At 41.4% G+C, this 24,094-nt stretch overlaps 1 protein-coding gene across 1 annotated transcript in view; it reads right to left on the bottom strand.

The window, feature by feature from the left end:
- The window catches only part of AK9 (adenylate kinase 9), a 135,250-nt gene that overhangs the window by 4,508 nt on the left and 106,648 nt on the right, over nt 1-24,094 (bottom strand). The window contains exons 35-40 of the mRNA XM_060190863.1: nt 21,868-22,014; nt 21,543-21,763; nt 17,629-17,825; nt 15,192-15,361; nt 14,740-14,838; nt 12,854-12,956 (exon numbers count right to left, since the gene is read on the bottom strand). Of these exons, the coding sequence (XP_060046846.1) occupies nt 12,854-12,956; nt 14,740-14,838; nt 15,192-15,361; nt 17,629-17,825; nt 21,543-21,763; nt 21,868-22,014 (937 nt within the window). The remainder of the gene's footprint in view (nt 1-12,853; nt 12,957-14,739; nt 14,839-15,191; nt 15,362-17,628; nt 17,826-21,542; nt 21,764-21,867; nt 22,015-24,094) is intronic.

Genomic DNA, 24,094 nt, shown 5'->3' with positions numbered 1-24,094 from the left:
TTTCTTTGAAAATGTCTTTAAAATTTATGCAGAAAAGATTTATTTATTTAAAAAGATTTATATTATTTAAAAAGATTTATTAATTTATGCCAATATTTTCCTCAAAGTATTTGATAGTTTGTGGTCTAACATCCAAGTCCTTGATCCACTTGGAATTTACTTTTGTATTCGGTGAAATACAGTGATTCAGTTTCATTCTTTTGCATGTTTCAACCCATTATTTCCAACACCATTTGTTGAAGAGACTCTGCTTTCCCCATGTAATAGTCTGGGCCCCTTTGTCAAAGATTAGATGTCCGTAGGTGTGGGGGCTCACTTCTGGGCTCTCAATTCTATTCCACTGGTCAGTGTGTGTATTCATGTTCCAGTACCAAGCAGTTTTGATGACAATGGCCCTATAATACAGTTTGAGATCTGGGAGTGTGATGCCTCCAGTTCTGTTCTTTTTTCTCAAGATTGTTTTGGCAATTCTAGGTCTCTTCTGGTTCCAGATAAACATTTGTAGCATTTTTTCTATTCTCCTAAAAAATGTGCTTGGGATCTTGATGGGGATAGCATTAAATTTGTAGATGGCTCTGGGTAATATATTCATTTTGATGATGTTAATTCTTCCAACCCATGAACATGGAATATCTTTCCACTTCTTTGTGTCTTTTTCAATTTCTTTGAGTAGTGACTCATAATTTTCAGTATACAAGTCTTTCACTTCTTTGGTTAGGTTTACTCCTAGATATTTTATTGTTTTTGTTGCTATCGTAAAAGGAATTGATTTCTGGATTTCAATTTCTTCTAACTTAGTGTTTGCATAGAGGAATGCCACTGACTTTTGAATGTTAATTTTGTAGCCTGACACCTTACTGTATTGCCTGATGATTTCCAAAAGCTTCTTGCTGGATTCCTTAGTTTTTTTCATGTGTACTATCATGTCATCTGCAAATAAGGAGTGTTTGACTTCTTCTCTTCCAATCTGTATGCCTTTAATTCCTTGCTCCTGCCTGATTGCTGTGGCAAGAACTTCCAACACTATGTTGAATAGTAATGGTGATAGTGGGCAGCCCTGTCTAGTACCTGATCTGAGGGGAAATGCTTCCAGTTTTTCACCATTGAGTATGATGTTGGCTGTAGGTTTGCTATATATAGACTCCACTATCTTGAGGAATTTTCCATCTATTCCCATTTTTTGTAGTGTTTTGATCATAAAGGGATGTTGTATTTTGTCAAAGGCTTTCTCTGCATCTATTGATATGACCATGTGGTTTTTGGTCTTGCTTTTGTTGATGTGGTGGATCACATTGATTGATTTACGTATATTAAACCAACCTTGCATGCCTGGGATAAACCCCACTTGGTCATGATGAACAATCTTTTTGATATACTGCTGTATCCGGTTGGCTAGAATTTTGTTCAATATTTTTGCATCTATGTTCATCAAGAGATATTGGTCTGTAGTTTTCTTTTTTGGTTGTGTCCCTGTCTGCTTTTGGTGTCAGAGTGATGTTGGCTTCATAGAAGTTGGCAGGGAGTATTCCAGTGTCTTCAATCTTCTGGAAGACTTTTAAAAGTAGAGGTATTAGTTCTTCTTTGAAGGTTTTGTAGAATTCATTTGTAAAACCATCTGGTCCAGGACTTTTATTTTGGGGGAGATTTTTGATAACTGTTTCAATTTCATTCGCTGTGATGGGCCTGTTCATGTTATCCTCTTCCTCTTTACTTAGTTTTGGAAGTTGGTAGGTATCTAGGAAATCGTCCATTTCTTCCAGGTTCTCTAGCTTGGTGGCATATAGTTGTTCATAGAAGCCTCGCATGGTATGTTGAATTTCTGCGGTGTCTGTTGTGATATCTCCTCTTTCATTTACTATCCGATTTATTTGGGTCTTCTCCCTTTTCTGTTTTAAGTCTGGCTAAAGGTTTGTCGATTTTGTTTACTCTTTTGAAGAACCAACATTTACTTTCGTTGATTTTTTGTATGGTTTTCCTATTCTCAATGTTATTTATTTCTGCCCTAACTTTAGTGATTTCTGTCCTTCTGGTTGCTTTAGGGTTCCTTTGTTTTTCTTCTTCTAGGTCTTTAAGATGTGCAACCAGGCTATTTATTTGTGCTTTTTCTTGTTTCCTAATGTGTGCTTGTATAGCTATGAACTTCGCTCTTAGGACTGCTTTAGCTGTGTCCCAAATATTTTGATAGCTTGTGTCTTCATTTTCATTGAACTCTCGAAACATTTTGATTTCTTTCTTGATTTCCTCTTTGACCCAGAAGTTGTTAAGAAGTGTACTGTTGAGCTTCCACATTTTGGCACTGTTACTCATCTTTTGTTGATTGTTAAGTGTTAGTTTAATTGCACTGTGGTCTGAGAAGATGCTTGGGATGATTTAAATGCTCTTGAATTGGCTGATGCTGTCTTTGTGGCCTAATATATGGTCTATCCATGAGAATGACCCATGTGGATTTGAATAAAATGTGTATTCCAGTTTCTTGGGATGAATGACTCTGAAAATGTCCGATAGTTCTAGTTTATCTATCTCTTCCATTAGCTCCCTTATGTCTTTATTGATTTTCTGCCTGGATGATCTGTCAAGTTGAGAGAGTGGGGTGTTGAAGTCCCCTACTATGATTGTGTTACTATTAATATATTGCTGTAGCTCTTTCAGTAGAAGTTTGATGTATTTAGATGGCTTCTCATTGGGTGCATAGATATTAATAATTGTTAAGTCCTCTTGATTGACTGATCCTCTGAGCATTAAGTAGTGTCCATTCCTATCTTTTTTAATCTTATCTATTTTAAAGTCTATCATGTCAGATATGAGAATAGCTGTTCCTGACCTTTTTTGTGGGCCATTGGCTTGTATGATCATTTTCCATCCTTTCACTTTAAGTCTGTGTTTGTCTTGTTGAGTTAGGTGGGTTTCCTGTACACAGCATATTGTTGGGTTGTGTTTTCTGATCCATCTTCCTACTCTGTGTCTTTTAATAGGTGAATTCAGGCCATTGACCTTTATTGATATCAAAGATTGAAGATATTTTAATGCCATTCTTTTAGAGTTTTAGAGTGTTTTGATATATGTACTATTTATGGTGGTCTTGTTGTTTATAGGAGACCTTTCAGAACTTCTTTCAGGGCAGGCTTGGTGATGGTTGCTTCCTTCAACTGTTGCTTGTCTGAGAAGGTTTTGATGCCTCCATCTAGCCTGAATGACAGTCTAGCAGGATATAGTATTCTTGGCTGATAGCCTTTCTCATTGAGCACTCGATAAATATCTTGCCATTCTCTTCTGTCCTGTAGTGTTTGTATGGAGAAGTCTGCTGCTAATCTTATGGGTTTTCCTTTGTAGGTGACTCTTTGTTTTTCTCTTGCAGCCTTCAGGATCCTTTCTTTATCCTTATTCCTTTCCATTCTAAGTATGATATGTCTTGGTGTCTTTAGGTCTGGGTTAATTCTGTTTGGGACCCTCTGGGCTTCCTGAATTTTTATGTCTTTGATGTTGTCTAGACTAGAGAAGTTTTCAGCTACTATGGCCTGGAAAATTCTTTCTTCCTCTCCTTCTCTTTCTTCCACTGGTATGCCAATAATGTGTATATTGTTTCTTTTGAAGTCGTCTCATAGGACTCTGTTGTTGTTTTCAGCATCTCTTAATCTCTTTTTGAGATCACTTACTTCTTTTTTAGTTGTCTCTAATTCATCCTCAATCTTGCTAATTCTGTCTTCAGCCTCATAGATTCTTTTTTATTTATTTATTTTTATTTAAGAAAGGATTAATTAACAAAACCATAGGGTAGGAGGGGTACAACTCCACACAATTCCCACCGCCCAATCTCCATATCCCACCCCCGCCCCCGATAGCTTTCCCATTCTCTATCCCTCTGGGAGCATGGACCCAGGGTCATTGAGGGTTGCAGAAGGTAGAAGGTCTGGCTTCTGTAATTGCTTCCCCGCGGAACATGGGCGTTGACTGGTCGGTCCATACTCCCAGTCTGCCTCTCTCTTTCCCTAGTAGGGTGGGTCTCTGGGGAAGCTGAGCTCCAGGACACATTGGTGGTGTCTTCAATCCAGGGAAGTCTGGCCGGCATCCTGATGACACCTGGAACCTGGTGACTGAAAAGAGAGTTAACATACAAAGCCAAACAAATTGTTGAGCAATCATGGACCCAAAGCTTGGAAAAGTGGAGAGGAAGTATTAGGGAGGTACTCACTGCAAACTCTAGTATACTTCTGCTTTCTTACTTTGGTGCCATACTCCAAACTCAGTCAATTTCTGCTTTGCGTTTCTACTTCTTTTTTTTTTTTTTTTACATGCATAACATTCCCCAGATTCCCATTTAGCAATACAACCCCCACTATGTCATTCATCATTTTTCAGGGACCTGTTTTCTCCCCACCCACCCACCCACCCCAGAGTCTTTTACTTTGGTGTAATACTCCAATTCCATTTCAGGTTCGACTTGTGTTTTCTTTTCTAATCTTGTTTTTCAACTTCGGCCTGAGAGTGAGATCATCCCATATTCATCCTTCTGTTTCTGACTTATTTCACTCAACATGATTTTTTCAAGGTCCATCCAAGATCGGCTGAAAACGGTGAAGTCACCATTTTTTACAGCTGAGTAGTATTCCATTGTGTATATATACCACAACTTGCTCAGCCACTCATCTGTTGTTGGACACCTGGGTTGCTTCCAGGTTTTGGCTATTACAAATTGTGCTGCCAAGAACATATGTGTACACAGATCTTTTTGGATGGATGTGTTGGGTTCCTTAGGATATATCCCCAGGAGGGGAATTGCAGGGTCATAGGGTACGTCCATTTCTAGCCTTCTGAGAGTTCTCCAGACTGTTCTCCACAGAGGTTGGACCAATTGACATTCCCACCAGCAGTGCAGGAGGGTTCCTTTGACCCCACACCCTCTCCAGCATTTGCTGCTGTTACCTTTTCTGATGTGTGACATTCTCACAGGAGTGAAGTGATATCTCATTGTTGTCTTGATTTGCATTTCTCTGACAATCAGAGACCTGGAGCATTTTTTCATGTGTTTCTCGGCCTTTTGGATCTCTTATGTGGTGAATATTCTGTCCAATTCCTCCCCCCATTTTTGGATGGGGTTATTTGTTGTCTTGTTGTTGAGTCTGGTAAGCTCCTTATATATGTTGGTTATTAAACTCTTATCTGAGGTATGGCATGTAAAGATCTTCTCCCATTCTGTGAGGGGTCTCTTGATTTGGGTAGTGGTTTCTTTTGCTGTGAAGAAGCTTTTTAATTTGATGTAGTCCCATAGGTTTATACTTGCCTTAGTCTTCCTTGTAATTGGATTCGTTTCATTGAAAATGTCTTTAAAATTTATGCGGAAAAAAGTTCTGCCAATATTTTCCTCTAAGTATCTGATAGTTTCTGGTCTAACATCCAAGTCCTTGATCCACTGGGAATTTACTTTTGTATTTGGTGAAATACAGTGATTCAGCTTCATTCTTCTGCATGTTTCAACCCATTGTTTCCAACACCATTTGTTGAAGAGACTCTGCTTTCCCCATGTAATAGTCTGGGCCCCTTTGTCAAAGATTAGATGTCCATACCTGTGGGACCTCATTTCTGGGCTCTCAATTCTATTCCACTGGTTAGTGTGTCTGTTCATGTTCCAGTACCAAGCAGTTTTGATGACAATGGCCCTATAATACAGTTTGAGATCTGGCAGTGTGATGCCTCCGGTTCTGTTCTTTTTTCTCAAGATTGTTTTGGCAATTCTAGGTCTCTTCTGGTTCCAGATAAACATTTGTAGCATTTTTTCTATTCTCCTAAAAAATGTGCTTGGGATCTTGATGGGGATAGCATTAAATTTGTAGATGGCTCTGGGTAATATATTCATTTTGATGATGTTAATTCTTCCAACCCATGAGCATGGAATATCTTTCCACTTCTTTGTGTCTTTTTCAATTTCTTTGAGTAGTGACTCATAATTTTCAGTATACAAGTCTTTCACTTCCTTGGTTAGGTTTATTCCTAGATATTTTATTGTTTTTGTTGCTATAGAAAAAGGAACTGATTTCTGGATTTCAATTTCTTCTAACTTAGTGTTTGCATAGAGGAATGCCACTGACTTTTGAATGTTAATTTTATAGCCTGACACCTTACTGTATTGCCTGATGATTTCCAAAAGCTTCTTGCTAGATTCCTTAGGTTTTTCCATGTATACTATCATGTCATCTGCAAATAAGGAGAGTTTGACTTCTTCTCTTCCAATCTGTATTCCTTTAATTCCTTGCTCCTGCCTGATTGCTATGGCAAGAACTTCCAACACTATGTTGAATAGTAATGGTGATAGTGGGCAGCCCTGTCTAGTACCTGATCTGAGGGGAAATGCTTCCAGTTTTTCACCATTGAGTATGATGTTGGCTGTAGGTTTGCTATATATAGACTCCACTATCTTCAGGAATTTTCCCTCTATTCCTATTTTTTGTAGTGTTTTGATCATAAAGGGATGTTGTATTTTGTCAAAGGCTTTCTCTGCATCTACTGATATGACCATGTGGTTTTTGGTCTTGCTTTTGTTGATGTGGTGGATCACATTGATTGATTTACATATATTAAACCAACCTTGCATGCCTGGGATAAACCCCACTTGGTCATGATGAACAATCTTTTTGATATACTGCTGTATCCGGTTGGCTAGAATTTTGTTCAATATTTTCGCATCTATGTTCATCAGAGATATTGGTCTGTAGTTTTCTTTTTTGGTTGTGTCCCTGTCTGCTTTTGGTATCAGGGTGATGTTGGCTTCATAGAAGCTGCCAGGGAGTATTCCAGTGTCTTCAATCTTCTGGAAGACTTTTAAAAGTAGAGGTATTAGTTCTTCTTTGAAAGTTTTGTAGAATTCATTTGTAAAACCGTCTGTTCCAGGACTTTTATTTTTGGGAAGATTTTTGATAACTGTTTCAATTTCATTAGCTGTGATGGGCCTGTTCATGTTGTCCACTTCCTCTTTACTTAGTTTTGGAAGTTGGTAGGTATCTAGGAAATCATTCATTTCTTCCAGGTTCTCTAACTTGGTGGCATATAGTTGTTCATAGAAGCCTCGCATGATATGTTGAATTTCTGCAGTGTCTGTTGTGATGTCTCCTCTTTCATTTACTATCCGATTTATTTGGGTCTTCTCCCTTTTTTGTTTTGTGAGTCTGGCTAAAGGTTTGTCGATTTTGTTTACTCTTTCGAAGAACCAACATTTACTTTCATTGATCTTTTGTATGGTTTTCCTATTCTCAATGTTATTTATTTCTGCCCTAACTTTCGTAATTTCTGTCCTTCTGGTTGCTTTAGGGTTCCTTTGTTGTTCTTCTTCTAGGTCTTTAAGATGTGCAATCAGGCTGTTTATTTGTGCCTTTTCTTGTTTCCTAATGTGTGCTTGTATAGCTATGAACTTCCCTCTTAGGACTGCTTTAGCTGTGTCCCAAATATTTTGATAGCTTGTGTCTTCATTTTCATTGAACTCTCGAAACATTTTGATTTCTTCCTTGATTTCCTCTTTGACCCAGAAGTTGTTAAGAAGTGTACTGTTGAGCTTCCACATTTTGGCACTGTTACTAATCTTTTGTTGATTGTTAAGTGTTAGTTTAATTCCACTGTGGTCTGAGAAGATGCTTGGGATGATTTCAGTGCTCTTGAATAGGTGATGCTGTCTTTGTGGCCTAACATATGGTCTATCCTTGAGAATGATCCATGTGGATTTGAGTAAAATGTGTATTCCAGTTTCTTGGGATGAATGACTCTGAAAATGTCCAATAGTTCTAGTTTATCTATCTCTTCCATTAGCTCCCTTATGTCTTTATTGATTTTCTGCCTGGATGATCTGTCAAGTTGAGAGAGTGGGGTGTTGAAGTCCCCTACTATGATTGTGTTACTATTAATATATTGCTGTAGCTCTTTCAGTAGAAGTTTGATGTATTTAGATGGCTTCTCATTGGGTGCATAGATATTAATAATTGTTAAGTCCTCTTGATTGACTGATCCTCTGAGCATTAAGTAGTGTCCATTCCTATCTTTTTTAATCTTATCTATTTTAAAGTCTATCATGTCAGATATGAGAATAGCTGTTCCTGCCCTTTTTTGTGGGCCATTGGCTTGAATGATAGTTTTCCATCCTTTCACTTTAAGTCTGTGTTTGTCTTGTTGTGTTAGGTGAGTTTCCTGTAGACAACATATTGTTGGGTTGTGTTTTCTGATCCATCTTCCTACTCTGTGTCTTTTAATAGGTGAATTCAGGCCATTCACATTTATTGATATCAAAGATTGAAGATATTTTAACGCCATTCTTGTAGAGTTTTAGAGTGTTTTGATAAATGTTCTATTTGTGGTGGTCTGGTTGTTTATAGGAAACCTTTCAGAACTTCTTTCAAGGCAGGCTTGGTGATGGTTGCTTCCTTCAACTGTTGCTTGTCTGAGAAGGTTTTGATGCTTCCATCTAGTCTGAATGACAATCTAGCAGGATATAGTATTCTTGGCTGAAAGCCTTTCTCATTGAGCACTTGATAGATATCTTGCCATTCTCTTCTGGTCTGTAGTGTTTGTATGGAGAAGTCTGCTGCTCATCTTATGGGTTTTCCTTTGTAGGTGACTCTTTGTTTTTCTCTTGCAGCCTTGAGGATCCTTTCTTTATCCTTATTCCTTTCCAATCTAAGTATGACATGTCTTGGTGTCTTTAGGTCTGGGTTAATTCTGTTTGGGACCCTCTGGGCTTCTTGAATCTTTATGTCTTTGGTGTTGTCTAGACTAGAGAAATTTTCAGCTATTATGGCCTGGAGAACGCTTTCTTCCTCCCCTTCTCTTTCTTCCTCTGGTAAGCCAATAATGCGTATATTGTTTCTTTTGAAGTCATCCCATAGGACTCTGTTGTTGTTTTCAGCATCTCTTAATCTCTTTTTGAGATCTCTTACTTCTTCTTTAGTTGTCTCTAATTCATCCTCAATCTTGCTAATTCTGTCTTCAGCCTCATTGATTCTATTCTCTCTGCCCTCTACTGCTTTCTGGAGTTCATCTATTTTCTTGCCCTGCTCTGATACTGTTTGAGCTTGTTCAGCTAGTTGCCTTCTTAGCTCAGCAATTTCAGCTTTCAGCTCTGTAATAACCATGAGATAATTAGAATTTTCTTCCATATTCTCATTTGTTGTTCCTGCAGTTCTGATTACAATTTTTTCAAATTCTTTACTCACTCCTGTTATTATTTCCTTAGCTAATGTTTGGATGTTGAACTCGTTGTTTTGTGCTTCGCCCTCTGGAGGACTTTAGCTGGACTCTTGTCCTGGTTCGAGTCTCCATTATTTTTTCTTGTTGTTTTAACCATTTTATGTAAGTTAACAGTTTTTTCAATCCCTGAGTTGGAGTTCAGTGGTGTAAAAGCCTTTTTTTTTTTCCCTGTAGGCTATGGTAGCCTGAGGGCTTTTAAACTATCAATAGGCTTCTTGGCTTAATCAATGACTCCTGACCAAGAGATAAAGCAGGGTGTGGCAGAGATAATCCAGTGGTTATGCAAAGAGACTTTCACAGCCCTTCAGCTATGCCACCGAGGTATAGGTCTTCTCCTGAGTTTCCCGGTTAGATCTCTGTGCCCTGGTGTCCCTCCCTGTTGCTGCTCCAGATTCTGAGGGTAGTAGCAATGGAGACTCAGAGTTGTACTTGGTGTGTCTCTGGGGAGTCCTTTCCTCCGTTCAGCTGTCCCCTTGTTGGTGGAGCAGACTGGAGGTGGTGTCTCCACTGACAAACTGTCGAACTGTTAGCAGTCACTTAATCTCTCCTTAGGCCCCTCTCTCCTCTCTGTCACCAGCCACGCGTGTTTGTACTCACGGGTGATTTACTGGGTTTCTGTGGTCATTCTAGTCCTGTCTTGTTTCGGTCCGGGTGGTCTCCTTTGGTATTCCTAGTTGATCCGGGAGAGGAGAGGAGAGGAGAGAAAGCGATCTGCTGCTCGTAGCTCCGCCTCCGGAAGTCGAATCTGCTCACTTCAGCCTCATAGATTCTATTCTCTCTGCCCTCTACTGTTTTCTGGAGTTCATCTATTTTGTTGCCCTGCTCTGATACTGTTTTAGCTTGTTCAGCTAGTTGCCTTCTTAGCTCAGCGATTTCAGCTTTCCGCTCTCTAATAACCATGAGATAATTAGTATTTTCTTCCATATTCTCATTTGTTGTTCCTGCATTTCTGATTACAATTTTTTCAAATTCTTTACTCACTCCTGTTATTATTTCCTTAGCTAATGTTTGGATGTTGAACTCGTTGTTTTGTGCTTCACCCTCTGGAGGACTTTTAGCTGGACTCTTGTCCTGGTTCGATTCTCCAATATTTTTTCTCGTTGTTTTAACCATTTTATATATTATGTTATGAGTTCCCTTTATCAGTACTTTTCAAATTATTGATCACTATTGCTTGGATTGACTTGTGTCTAAGTAAGTTAATTAAAGGGTTCACAGTGGTGGAAGTTAACAGTTATTTCAATCCCTGAGTTGGAGCTCAATGGTTTAAAAGCCTCTTTCTTTTTTTTTTCTCCTTCCCTGTAGGCTATGGGAGCCTGAGGGCTTTTAAACTGTCAGTCGGCTTCTTAGCTTAATCACTGACTCCTGACCAAGAGATAAAGCAGGGTGTGGCAGAGATAATCCAGTGGTTATGCAAAGAGACTTTCACAGCCCTTCACCTATGCCACCGAGGTATAGGTCTTCTCCTGAGTTTCCCGGTTAGATCTCTGTCCCCTGGTGTCCCTCCCTGTTGCTGCTCCAGATTCTGAGGGTAGTAGCAATGGAGACTCAGAGTCTGGGTGGTGGTAGCACAGTGGGTTAAGAGAACATAGTTCAAAGCACAAGGACCCACACAAGGATCCCAGTTTGAGGCCTGAGCTCCCTACCTGGGGCAGGGGTGGGGTAGGGTGGGAGTTGCTTCACAAGCTGTGAAGCCATCTGCCCAAAAAAAAAAAAAAGAGTTTTCTCTATCTCCCCCTGCCTCTCAATTTCTCTCTGTCCTATCCAATAAAAATGAAGAAGAAAAAAAAGGCTTCCAGAAGCAGTGGATTTATAGTGCCGGCACCAAACCCCAGTGATAATGCTGAAGCCAAAAAAAGAGAGAGAGAGAGAGAGAGAGAGAGCTCAAGACAAGAAAATGCTGTAAGTAAAATGTAAAAAAATAAAATGTGAGGCCCAGGAGTGAGTTGAATGGTTAGTGCATGTGTCTGCCCTGAGGACCTGGAGCTACACAGACCACAAAATGGTGCTTCGATGCCTTTCCCTCTTCTTTGTCCACCTCTCTCTTCCTCTCTCTCTCTAAATATACAGAACAAGGAAATGTCTTTGGAGGAGGCCTCTCCACAGTATTGTACATGTATAGGGTCATCAGATAATTCTGAGGCGCCACGTAAAAATTAAAAGAAGGAAACTCAAAGTGGACCATCCAAAGTCTTCATCCTTGTCTTCCCGACTGAGTGAGCTGAGGGGAGGGAGGAGATAGAAATAATACCAACAAAGAATTCCGTGTATAGGAACGGCACAGTTCAAACAGTGGCTCAAAACAATCCTTTGTTACATAGTTGATTTGAAAAATGAAAATTACAAAAATGAATTTAGTGCCAATTTATGAACCTCATGTATAACAGACTTCATTACACAAGTCCCTGAGCTTTTATGTTTGACATTTTTCATGACAAGAAAGGAAAGGTAAGGGGGGACTGGACTTTGGGGTCACTTTGGCCTGTCTCTGCTTCCATTGCTCAGAGCTGGTCAGACTACACCCTACTTAACTACCTGGCAAGGCCTTCCACAGACCACAGTTACAGTCTAGAGCCAGAACAACAGAGATCTGAGTGTCCTCTCCCTCCCCACCCCCAAGCTCCTCTCTGGGCAAGCCTCAGCTGGCATGTTGGTGTTAAACCTGAGTGAAGGCTAATTACCTAGGTGAAGTGGAAAAATACAAGTGGATAAGAATTTGTGAGATCTCTTCATAGGCGGTGAAGCAGGTCTGCAGGTGTCTAGCTTTCTCTCCCGCTCTCTGTCTTCCCCTCCTCTCTCCATTCCTCTCTGTCCTATCCAACAACAATGACATTAATAATAACGATAAAACAATAAGGGCAACGAAAGGAAATAAATAAGTAAATATTAAAAAAAAAACACAAGTATTATGTTAAAAAAAGAATTTGTGAGAAAGATACAAAATTGTAGGCTAAACAATCACTGCACAGACTTAAAAACTTTTAAAATAGTGGTTGTGTGTGGAGGAAAGGGCATAAAGGTTATGCAAAAAGAATTCCATGCTTGAGGCTCCCAGGTTTAATTCTCAGTGTCACTGTGACCCAGAGCTGAGCAGTCCTCAGGTAAATGAATAAATAAAGTAAAATAAATAAATAAAATAACATAGTGGTTGACTACTGATGGATTGTACTATGTTTTAAAAAGAGTTAGAGCTAGATAAAATAAAATGTGATTTGAGTGAATGGCTTCAATTGAACTTTGGGAAAAAAACAGGGGTTTGGTGGGTCAGTAGCAGTGACCTTGTCACTGATCTGAGCAGTAGGCAAACTTTCCAGAGATCCAGTCTGTCCATTTTGAATTTAAAAGGTTTTACAGACACTGAGATACAAGATCCAAACTACACATTGGAGGGAAGTGATTTATGGCATTTTCTTTTTCCTCCTTTTCAGATAAGATGTTTGCAGATTAGTTATGGAAGCATGAGTTCTAGCTCACAGTTGATTTCATAACCACCCATAAGCAAAATCGACTGAATGGGTTTGTAGCATTACATCAGAAACCTCTGCTTTGAATCTCATTGTTACCAGAAAATTATTGCTAAAGGAGAGATCATTGTGTGCTCCGAATATATATATAAGATCATGTAACTCACCTGTTCCAAATATCCGGGTATAGGAAGACTAGTAAGAGTTATTGGCTCCTTTAATGGTGGGAGTTTGTGGGGAAGCTTCTGATTCCAGTAGTTCAACGGTGATCTGAGAGCACAAAGTTTATTAGATGATTGGATCAAATTAAAAAAAAAATCATACAGATCAGATCACATCTACAGATGGAATTTGTGTTATTATTATTTAAGACCCTTAGTGAAGTTGACTGAAAACATTTAACTGTAAAAAAGAGGAAAGGGGTTCGTTGCTGGAAGGTATATACAGCAAAGGAGTGAAAGTAATTTTTCCAAAGAGAACACGGGACCTGGCAGTCACACACTGTCACCTTGCTGTCCTGCATAAGGATCTGGGTTCGAGCCCCTGGCCCTCACCCGCCTCTCTCCCTCTACCCCAGGATATATAGATCAGTGGAATAGAATTGAGAGTCAAGGAAAAAAATAACCCTTATACATATGTACAGTTAAAATGTGACAAGGGATCCTAGAAGATTAGTTGGAGTATTTTATCAATACAAAAATGGATTAAAGACTTGAATATTAGATCAGAAACCATAAAATACATAGAAGAAAGTATTGGCAGGGAATTCTGTAATGTCTGCTTGTGGAAGTATTTTTGGAGACTTGAGTTTAACAACAAGGAAAATAAAGCGAAATAAACCAGCAGGATTGGACGAAACTGAAAGGTTCTGCACAGCAAAATGAGCCATCATTCAAACACAGACACCCCACTAAGTGGGAGAAAATTTCTAGGGGCCAGGCGGTGGTGCACTTCATTCAGTGCACACATTACAGTGTGCAAGGACCCAGGTTCAAGTCCCTGGTCCCCACCTGCATGGGGGAAGCTTCACAAACGGTGAAGCAGGGCTGCAGGTATCTCTCTACCCCTTTCCCTCTCTCTCTCTACCTCCCCTCTCAATTTCTCTCTGTCTCTATCCAATAATAATTGAAATTAAAAAAAAGAGAAATTTACACACCTTGTATTAGATAAAGGACATAGAATCAAGTTATATCGAGTTCACAAAACTCAGCCACGAACAAACAAATAACACCCCTTCAAATGGTGAAAGGATCTGCAGAGAATTTATCCAAGAGGAGATTCAAATGGCCAACAGGCATATGGAAAATTGTTCAAAGTCACTGATTATCAGAGACTACTTTGCCTCTGTCCTATCAAATAAAATAGGTAGAAAAAAAAAAAAAAGAAAAAAAGAAAAATGTCCCTGGAGCAGTGGATTCATAGTGCTGGCACCCAGACCACTGGTGGGAATTAAAAACCGAAAGCAGTCAGAACAGCAGAAAGGGGGCAGGATGCAGAGGGGAAGCTGCTGGCCAAGAATTTCCAGCAGCCACAGTCTTCCATTCATATCATTTCCTCCAGTACAGAAAAGCAGGCAGTGAACATCCTCTCTCTCTCTCTCTCTTTCTGCCTCCAGGGTTATCACTGGGGTTCGGTGCTTAGAGTCTTAGGCTTTGGGACAGCAGGCATCAGTCCCTGGCCATCATGAGACGTGTGTGTGTGTGTGTGTGTGTGTGTGTGTGTGTGTGTGTGTGTATGTGTGTGTTTATTTTGTTAGGACTCTGTTGGGACTTCATACCTGCATGATTCCATTGCTATCAGAGAGGGTGAGAGGAAGAGAAGGAGAGAGGAGAGAGAGACCACAGTGCTACTCTAGCACCCATGAAGTTCCCACTTTGCACGGAGCTCCCATGTGGTGGCTGGGGGCTCGGACCCCGTCTTGAGCATGGAAAGCGTGCACCTGACTGGGTGAGGCAGCCGCTGGCAACAACTATGCGTGTTTCTATAACCCAGAATGGCGCAATGAACACAGAAGACATTCAGTAAATATTTGTGACTCCGTCAGTGATTTCACCTTAAAAATTTCTGGAGTTTTTCCTCGCTCTCACAAATATATATACGGTCACGATATTCTACTGCGTAGTTAATATCACCAGGTACTAAGGCTTCATATCTGAAAGACAGAAAATCCATCGTGCAGTCAGTATGCAGTACTATAGAAAAGAAATGAGCGAAAGTCTCACTTTTCTGATTCTGTAGCTCAAGGAAGGAAGAGAACATTCTCCAGTTAAACAATAGTGACGGTCTGACAAAAAGTTGAGATGGTTATTTTAGAGAGAATCAGAGAGGCACAGAGGGAGATGTGAAAGAGACTTCTGAAGCTTCCTTCAATATGATATGGGCCCGACCTGGGCCACGCACACGGCCAAGCAGTGCCATCCAAGAGCGCTATCTCACTGCTCCCAGATCTTGTGATCACGAACCGCTTCCTGAGTAGGGTCCTGCCTTCTAAGGCTGAGGACTTGCCTTTGCTTCCCGTCCTGGTAGGTCACTGGACAGTAGCCTTGAAGCTCAGCACATTTAGGGAACCGTTTCTTGAGCTCTGATAGCGTCAGTCTTTTGGGGATCATGTCTGCAGATGGGAGTGGATGAGGGGCAAGTGGAGGCACATATAATTCTGGGTTTTCCAGAAATTTCTTAAAATAGAAAAGAAAGAAGAATTATGACAGCAAGCCCATTTAAATTATTATCCTACCCAAATCAAATGTAAAAATCCACTAAGGTTTCACTGCTGTTTTATTTTTTAACATCATCTTTATTTGGAAGTTAGAAATCAAGAGGGAAGAGAGAGAGAGAGAGAGAGAGAGAGAGAGAGACCTGCAGCGCTGCTTTACCACTCGCAGTTTTCCCCCTGCAGATGGGGACCAGAGGCTTGAACCTGGGTCCTTGTGCATCTTTTAAAATTTTTTTAAAATTTTATTTATTTATCTGCCCTTTTGTTGCCCTTATTGTTTTATTGTTGTAGTTATTATTCTTGTTGTTGTTGATGTCATCATTGTTAGATATAACAGAGAAAAACAAAGAGAGGAGGGGAAGATAGAGGGGGAGAGAAAGACAGACACCTGCAGACCTGCTTTACCGCCTGTGAAGCGACTCCCCTGCAGGTGGGGAGCCGGGGGGTCAAAGCGGGATCTTTTGACCGGTCCTTGCGCTTCGTGCCACCTGCCCTTAACCCACTGTGCCCGACTCCCGTCCTTGTGATTGTAACACGTGCATTCAACTAGGTGTGCCATCACCTGGTCCCTATTAATTTTTTTTTACATCTCCCCATATAGCTGTCTGCAAGACACTCTCTCCCTCAGCTTTGGCCCCTTTCCACCATCATGCACCAGAAGCCAATCACTAAACTGGAGGCTTAGAAAGAGCTGGTGGCAAGAACTCTTGCTCTGTATACTCACATGGAATATCTCAGATCCTATGTCCAAATTCTTTACCCTGATATCCTAGTATTATCATCTGTGGAGCGCTCTCTCTCTCTCTCTCTCTCTCTCTCTCTCTCTCCCTTTTTTGCCTCCAAGGTTATCACTGGGGCTCAGTGCCTGCATTACAAATCCACTGCTCCTGGCGGCCATTTTTTCTTTTGTTGTTGTTATCATTGTCGTTGTTGTTGGATAGGACAGAGAGAAATGGAGAGAGGAAGGGAAGACAGAGGGGGGAGAGAAAGACAGACACCTGCAGACCTGCTTCACCGCTTGTGAAGTGACTCCCCTGCAGGTGGGGAGCTGGGGGCTCAAACCGGGATCCTTACTCTAGTCCTTGTGCTTTGCTCCATGTGCGCTTAATCCAGTGTGCTACTACCCGGCCCCCATCTGTGGGTCATTTGTGAACACTAAATTTTATTTATTTATGAGAAAGATAAAAATCAGGCCTTGCTTCATTTCTACTGACATTGGCTTCCTCCCTGCACCCTAGAGCTGGATGTTCTGGTGGCTGAGCCCTGATGTGCAGTCCTTTCATGGCTGGAGGAATCACTGTCAGCAGACCCAGGCCAAGAATGTCTCATTGACTCTCAACTTCAACATACATCCTGGGATATCGTTTTGGACTGACCTCTGAGTTACTTTATTAGCCACAGCTTCCAAAAGAGAAGATTTCGGGGGCCTGGAGGTGGTGCACCAGGGTAAGCACACTTAGTACAAAGAGCAAGGGCATGCTTAAGGGTCCAGGCTTGAGCCCCCAGTTCCCCACCTGTGGTGGCGGGGCCAGGTCACTTCACAAGTGGTAAAACAATTCTGCAGGTGTCTGTCTTTCTCTTACTATTTCCCTACCCCTCTCAATTTCTCTCTGTCTTATCCAATAAAATGGAAAAAAAAAAAAAAAAAAAGGCTAGTGGTAGTTGTGGATTTGTAGTGCTGGTGCCAAGACCCAGTGATAACCCTGAATGCAGAGAGAGAGAGAGAGAGAGAGAGAGAGAGAGAGGAGATTTTTATCCAGCCACAAGTTCCAATAATGGGGCTTCTGGTTCCCAGCTCCTGGGTGTCCCCAGCTTGCCCCACTTCTTTGCACCTGAAGCATGTAAAACAAGGCAAGATGGCGTCGGGCGGTAGCACAGTGGGTTAAGCACACGTGGCACAAGGACCACTGGTTCAAGCCCTCGGCTCCTCACCTGCAGGGTGGGGGGGTCACTTTACTAATGGTGAAGAAGGTCTGTAGGTGTCTATCTTTCTCTCCCCCCTCTCTGTCTCCCCTTCTCTCTCGATTTCTCTGTCCTATACAACAATGACACCAACAGTAACAATAACAACAACAGCAAGGGCAACAAGGAGGGCAACAAAATGGGAAAACATGGCCTCCAGGAGCAGTGGATTCATAGTGCAGGCACTGAGCAAAAAAAAAAAAAAAAAAAAGCAAGAGTTTTCTTTCCCTGGTCAACATTTGGAGTAAGAAAAGAAAAAACACTTACCTTCATTTTTTCCTGAGAACTCAATTTATAGTAGTGCCCTCTGAACTCCGCTGCAAGTTCCAATGATTTATTTGCAGAACAGTCGACTAATTCATATGATTCAGCCAGGCTGACCGGGCAGAACTGTTCAAATTCGCCCAAGCGAGAAACGAGCTCTTGAGGTGTGATGCATAATTTGTCAATGCAGGCAGGTTTTCCTATTAGTAACAGATAGACATTTTTTTTCCTCCATAGAAAATATGACTTAAAAAAAATCAAAACACGTAATTCATACAAGCGCATACACGGTGTGATATTGCCAACAAAAGACTAGAAAGTAAGATTCTCTTCACTCCTCTAGCCTCTGCCTCCCCTCCTGGGAAGTGGTTACTGTTGTGTTCTTGTCCTTTTCAGATCTTTTGGGCACAGGTTCATGCACATATATATGCAGGGGTTTTATGTACGCAGTATATTTATGCGACTGTGCTCGTCAACAGTCGTCTGCACCTGCTTTTTAAATTTTTTTAAAAATATTTTATTTTATTTATTTATTTATTCCCTTTTGTTGCCCTTGTTGTTTTATTGTTGTAGTTATTTTTGTTGTCGTTGTTGGATAGGACAGAGAGAAATGGAGAGAGGAGGGGAAGACAGAGAGGAGGAGAGAAAGATAGACACCTGCAGACCTGCTTCACCACCTGTGAAGCGACTCCCCTGCAGGTGGGGAGCCGGGGTTCGAACCGGGATCCTTACGCCGGTCCTTGTGCTTTGCGCCACCTGCACTTAACCCGCTGCGCTACAGCCCGACTCCCCTGCACCTGCTTTTAACAGCTTCTTACGCTCTTTGACAACATTCTACATCAGCTGACATGACTCACTTCATTATTTTTTAGTTGGTGCATAGTATTCTACTGTATGTATGTATCTATTGCTATTAATTCTTTTGGTTCACGTATGTTTAGTTATTTTAAATTATTTATTATAAAATTCGAGCCCTCGGCTTCTCACCTGCAGGGGTGTCACTTTACAAGTGGTGAAGAAGGTCTGTAGTTGTCTGTCTTTCTCTCCTTCCTCTCTGTCTCCCCGTATATATATGTATATATGTGTGTGTATATACATATGCTATTAAAATGATCTTTATGTCATGAATTAATTCATACATATATACACATGCACATATGTCACTCTCAGCATATGTAAAGTTTCTACTTATCTTTAAATTTCTAAGGGAAATATTTTAAGAGATGTAAATAATTTGTTGGCATGTTACTGACAGATAATTTCCCTGTACCCAGATACCACCCAAGAGAAGGGAAAAACATTTATCTAACAATGACTAGAGACCTGGGGGTATAGCATAGTGGCTATGCAAAAGGACTTCCATTCCTGAGATGCTGTGCAGGGGTAAAACAAACAAAAAACACCAAAATAAACAAACAGAAACAATAAAACTAGGGCTTGGGAGGTGCATCTGGTTGCGTGCACATGTCACCATGCACAAGGACCTGGCTTCAGCCCCCAGCCCCTTCCTAAGTGTAGGGAGAAATAAAGCTTCCTGAGCAGTGAAACAGTGTTACATATGTGCGTATCTCTCTTCCTAACTCCCCCTTCCCTCTCCATTTCTGTCTTATAAACAAATACGGGGGAATGAAGTTGGTCACTGGGAGTAGGGGATTCGTCATGCAGGCCAAAGTCCCAGCAACAACTCTGGTATAAATAAATAAATAAAATTTAATGAGGTTTATTCTAAGGACTCTCTCTTGGAAAAAAATAGCATGCAACTTCCTGCAATGGATAAGTTTTAGAGTATATATATATATGTGTGTGTGTGTGTGTGTGTATAGTTTACTTATAAAAAGGAAACACTGACAAAACCATAGGATAAGAGGGGTACAACTCCACACAATTCCCACCACCAGATCTCTGTATCTCATCCCCTCCCCTGATAGCTTTCTTATTCTTTACCCCTCTGGGAGTATGGACCCAAGGTTCTTTCCAGCATCCCACTGGAGTGTAAGTTAAAATGAGATGTTACAGAAAGTAAAATTACTTTACCATGTGTCTTAGTTTTAATGAGTAAATTTTGACAATAATATTATTTGTTATTGGTCTGTTTTGCCAGTGAGAGGTTTCTACCTTTAGAAAAAAAAATTCTGCTTGGGAAGGTATAGTCCTGTGGTTTGGTTTGACAAAACGTACAAAATTTATCTGTAGGTTAGAAATGATCTGATCTGAGTTGGACTGTTATAGACTATTGACCTCTTATCTGGCTGCAAGATAGATTGTATCACTCAAAAGAGTTTAGATTTAGAAATATGCCACCCCTTCATGGGGTCTGGGTTTGTTCTCTGACATCTAGGATATTCAGTCTCTTTTCTTTAAAGAATGACTCGTTTTTTTTTGTATCTGCCAGAGGTCACATGGTATTGAATTTTCTTTTCTTTATTTCCTTTTAAATCTTTATTTATTGGATAGAGACAGCCAGAAATAGAGAGGGAAGGGGGAGAGAGAGAGGGAGCGAGACACCTGCAGCCCTGCTTCACCGCTTGCAGAGCTTTCCCTTGCAGGAGGGCTCAAACCCTGGTTCCTTGTGTGTTGTAGCAGGTGTGCCCAACCAATTGTGCCACCCCCCACCCCCATTACATTTCTTTAATCAAGCAAAAGGATCCTCCCTTATTAACAAGGGCACATAAAAACGCTATGAATGAATGGCCCAATGTCAGTTAATGCGTCAACTGATCTGAGTAAAAGTAGGGTTACTTGAGTTCAGAACTGTGGGCCAGGGTTGAGCACTTGTATCACATCACATGGCAGCTCACACTCTAACCACCTCCTCTTGAAAAGGAAGCTGTGGATGGGATACGTTCCTCTGACACTACTTCTCCCATCTCACCAAATGGCCAGACCTCATCATGGAAAGGCGACATCTAGGAAGCCAAAGGCAAAAGCGGTTCTACAACATGCCTCACAATTCTGTAGGAGGGAACAGGAGGAGTATGCACAAAAGAAAGGGAACTTTATGAACTCACATTCCTCTAAGCACATGTAATAAGGAGGCCATTGGAAGCCAGCTGGTGAGGGGGACTGGGAAGTTGGCTCAGTGGTAGAGCGCATGCTTTGAATGCCTGAGACTGAGTTTAAGCCCCAGCACTGCACAAAAACCAGCAGTGTTCTCTCTCCCTCCCTCCTTCCTCCACTCTTTCCTAGCCCTATCCCTCTTTTCCCCCTCAGACACACACACACACACACACACACACACACACACGCAACTGAAAAAAAAAAAAACTGCTTCCATTCACCTCCTGAAAGCAAAGAATTATCATCATTCCCTAGAGTTAGGATTTAGGATGGGACCTGGTGAAGGTACAGTTACTCTCCTTTTCTCTACCTTCTCCTTTCCTTTCCTTCCTTCCTTTCTTTCTTTTTTTTTTAATTTTTAAAATTTATTTATTTTTCCTTTTGTTGCCATTGTTGTTTTTTATGGATGTTGTAGTTATTATTGTTGTTGTTATTGATGTCATCGTTGCTAGATAGGACAGAGGGAAACGGAGAGAGGAGGGGAAGACCGAGAGAGGGAGAGAAAGACAGACACCTGCAGACCTGCTTCATCGATAGTGAAGCGACTCCCCTGCAGGTGGGGGGAGCCGGGGGCTCGAACCAGGACCCTTGTGCCAGTCCTTGTGCTTTGTGCCACCTGCGTTTAGCCCGCTGCACTACCACCTGACTCTTTCTTTCTTTCTTTCTTTCTTTCTTTCTTTCTTTCTTTCTTCCTTCCTTCTTTCCTTCCTTTCTGTCTCTCTTTCAGTAATTGTGTAGTACTGTAAATTTAACATTTTAAGACTGTCAGAACACATGTTGAACTTAAATGTGGTAACATGTGTCAGGCATGAGCAAGTTTTAAACTAACAGTTTACTTTAACAGTGAAATGTTTCCTTACCTTCCTTTATTTTTTCCAGGTATGTCTGCATGTATCTATTCATCTCTTGAGTCTGTTTAATGACTTCATTCCATACCCACCATTTGCTGTGAAATCCGTCAATCACATGCCAATTCTGATGTTGTTCTTGGTAGTACCGCCTAATCTCCTTAACATTTCTGCGGTACTTTGAGTTCTTGATAGATATGATCTGCACACTATTGTGCAATGGATAAGGCAAACTAACAAACAAAGAAAAGGAACGGAGACACTCTTAAGACACACGTCTTTGCACCCAGGTGGTTCAAATGCGCCTTTCCACGACGGTTTCTGCCACATCTCTTACCTCGGTTGCCTTTTTTTCTCCAAGAGCAATCTTCGGAAAATCTCTTTGGAAGGCACGTCCAGCTCAAAGATGATCATGGGGATGATGGATGTCTGCTCCATGAGGTTCATCTGATTTTTAGTTATAGGATACCCATCAAGGACAACACTAACAGGGAAAGACACCGCAGCAGAAATGTCACAGGCCTTTTTTCTCATTCTGCCCCTCTGTCTTTCAGAATCAGTTCATGTCTCCAGGAATAGCCCCTAAATGCTCTTCCCGATGTAGCTTGACTTCTCTTGTTTGTGCTTCATCCTCTTCTCTCTGATTTTATTTATTTAAAAATAGATCTTACTTTTACCACATTTCACTTTATTTTGCAACCAGGGTTGTCACTAGGGTGCAGTTGCCTGTATCACGACTCCATCGTTCCTTGTGGCAATTTTTAACCCCCCCTTTTTTTCTGATATAGAGAGAAACAGACAGAGATGCCTCAGTACTGCTCATGAGACTTTTCCCCAACTTTGCAGGTCGGAACTGGGGGTCTTGAACCCCGGTCTTCTTGTACGGTGATGTGTGTGCTCTACCAGGTGTGCCAGCCCTTTCTCTATTTTATTTATTTATTTATGTACTTCCAGGGTTATCACTGGGGCTTGGTGCCTGCACTGAACCCACTGCTCCTGAAGGCTTCCTCCCCCTTTTGTTGCCCTTGTTGTTTATTATTGTTGTTGTTATCATTGTTGTTGTTGTTGTTGGATAGGACAGCGAGAAATTGAGAGTTGAGGGGAGGACAGAGAGGGGGAGAGAAAGACAGACACCTGCAGACCTGCTTCACCACTTTTGAAGAGATCCCCCTGCAGGTGGGGAGCCAGGGGCTTGAACCGGGATCCTTATTCCGGTCTTTGAGCTTCTTTCTCTATTTTTTAACCTCAGTTAGTCCAGGAACTAGGAGAAAGATAGCACACATAGAGATGCAGTTCCAGAATTTTAGACTTAACATTAGAGAAATAAATTTGGGCAGAATTTGGAGGGACAACACATATAACCTTGAACTAAGTGTTACTCACTTGGTAATATTATTCTAAATCATGAAGCAGTGTGGGGGGTGGGCTGGGGTGGAGGGCTGGTCAGTGGTTCACCATGTTAAGCGCACACAGTACTAAGTGCAAGGACCCGCACAAGGATCTGGTCGAGCCCCGGCTCCCCACCTGCAGGGAGGACACTTTACAAGCGGTGAAGCAGGTCTGCAGGTGTCTGTCCTTCTCACTCCTTCTCCTCTCTCAATTTCTCTCTGTCCTATCCAAAAAATGGAAAAAAGTGGCTGCCAGGAGCAGTGGATTCTTAGTGTTAGCACTGAGCCCCAGAAATAACACTATAGGCATATATATATATATATATATATATATATATATATATATATATATGATCATGAAGCAGTGGGAAGGCTGACAGATTCAGATTTCCAAGTTACTTTCATTTGATGTCTCTCTGAACCTGAACCTTAGTTTTCAGCAAAATAGGGAAATGATATTTAACCACTTAAGGTTTGTTTTTCCTTTGGACCTGGGGTCTCCCACAGGTGTGGTCTACTTTCTCAGTGAGATAGAGAGACAGAGAATGATAAACACCACAGAAAAGGCGTTTTCCCAAATGCCATGATACTCCGTGGACGTGGCGCTAGAGTTCAAACCTTGGCCATGCATACAGCAAAGGATATGTCCTGCTTGGTGAGCTATCTTATATTCATTTTCTTGTGGTGCTAGGGTCCATACCCAGGCATTCCACTGGAGAAATTTCTAGGCCATCAAATAGCCAGTATGGACTGGTTTGGCGCTAAGTGACAGGACACCACCATCCAGTCAAGTCTCTGGCACTAAGCTCCATGGCAGAGAGGGCTGTAGATGACTGTCCTTAGGAGAGGTTAGTAGAGAGTGGGAGGGTTACCACTGTTGCTTTTTACTGACTTAGTAGTCAAGCTCAACTTCTTCCTCCTCTCAAGAGTCACTTGAGTGACCCTTAGAATTGGGCCAAAAGACAGCCCTTAGTTCTGGTATGAAGGAGAAATTCAGCTTTGTGTGGCTACCAAGGCCACCCTCATGCAATATTGAACACCAAGGAGGAGCTAACTCTATATATATGAGCCCCAGGGTCCTCCCTGGGGGAAAAATCGGAGGCCCTAGAATCTGCTTCCCTGTAACTGAATTTAGGAGACCACCCAAGGGCTTACGGCCTGGTAGCAGGAAAGGGC

Source organism: Erinaceus europaeus, chromosome 4 (genome assembly GCF_950295315.1).
Source record: "Erinaceus europaeus chromosome 4, mEriEur2.1, whole genome shotgun sequence".
NCBI lineage: Eukaryota > Metazoa > Chordata > Mammalia > Eulipotyphla > Erinaceidae > Erinaceus > Erinaceus europaeus.
Note: the sequence above shows the minus strand (reverse complement) of the source record. Positions and strands in the feature narration are given on the sequence as shown.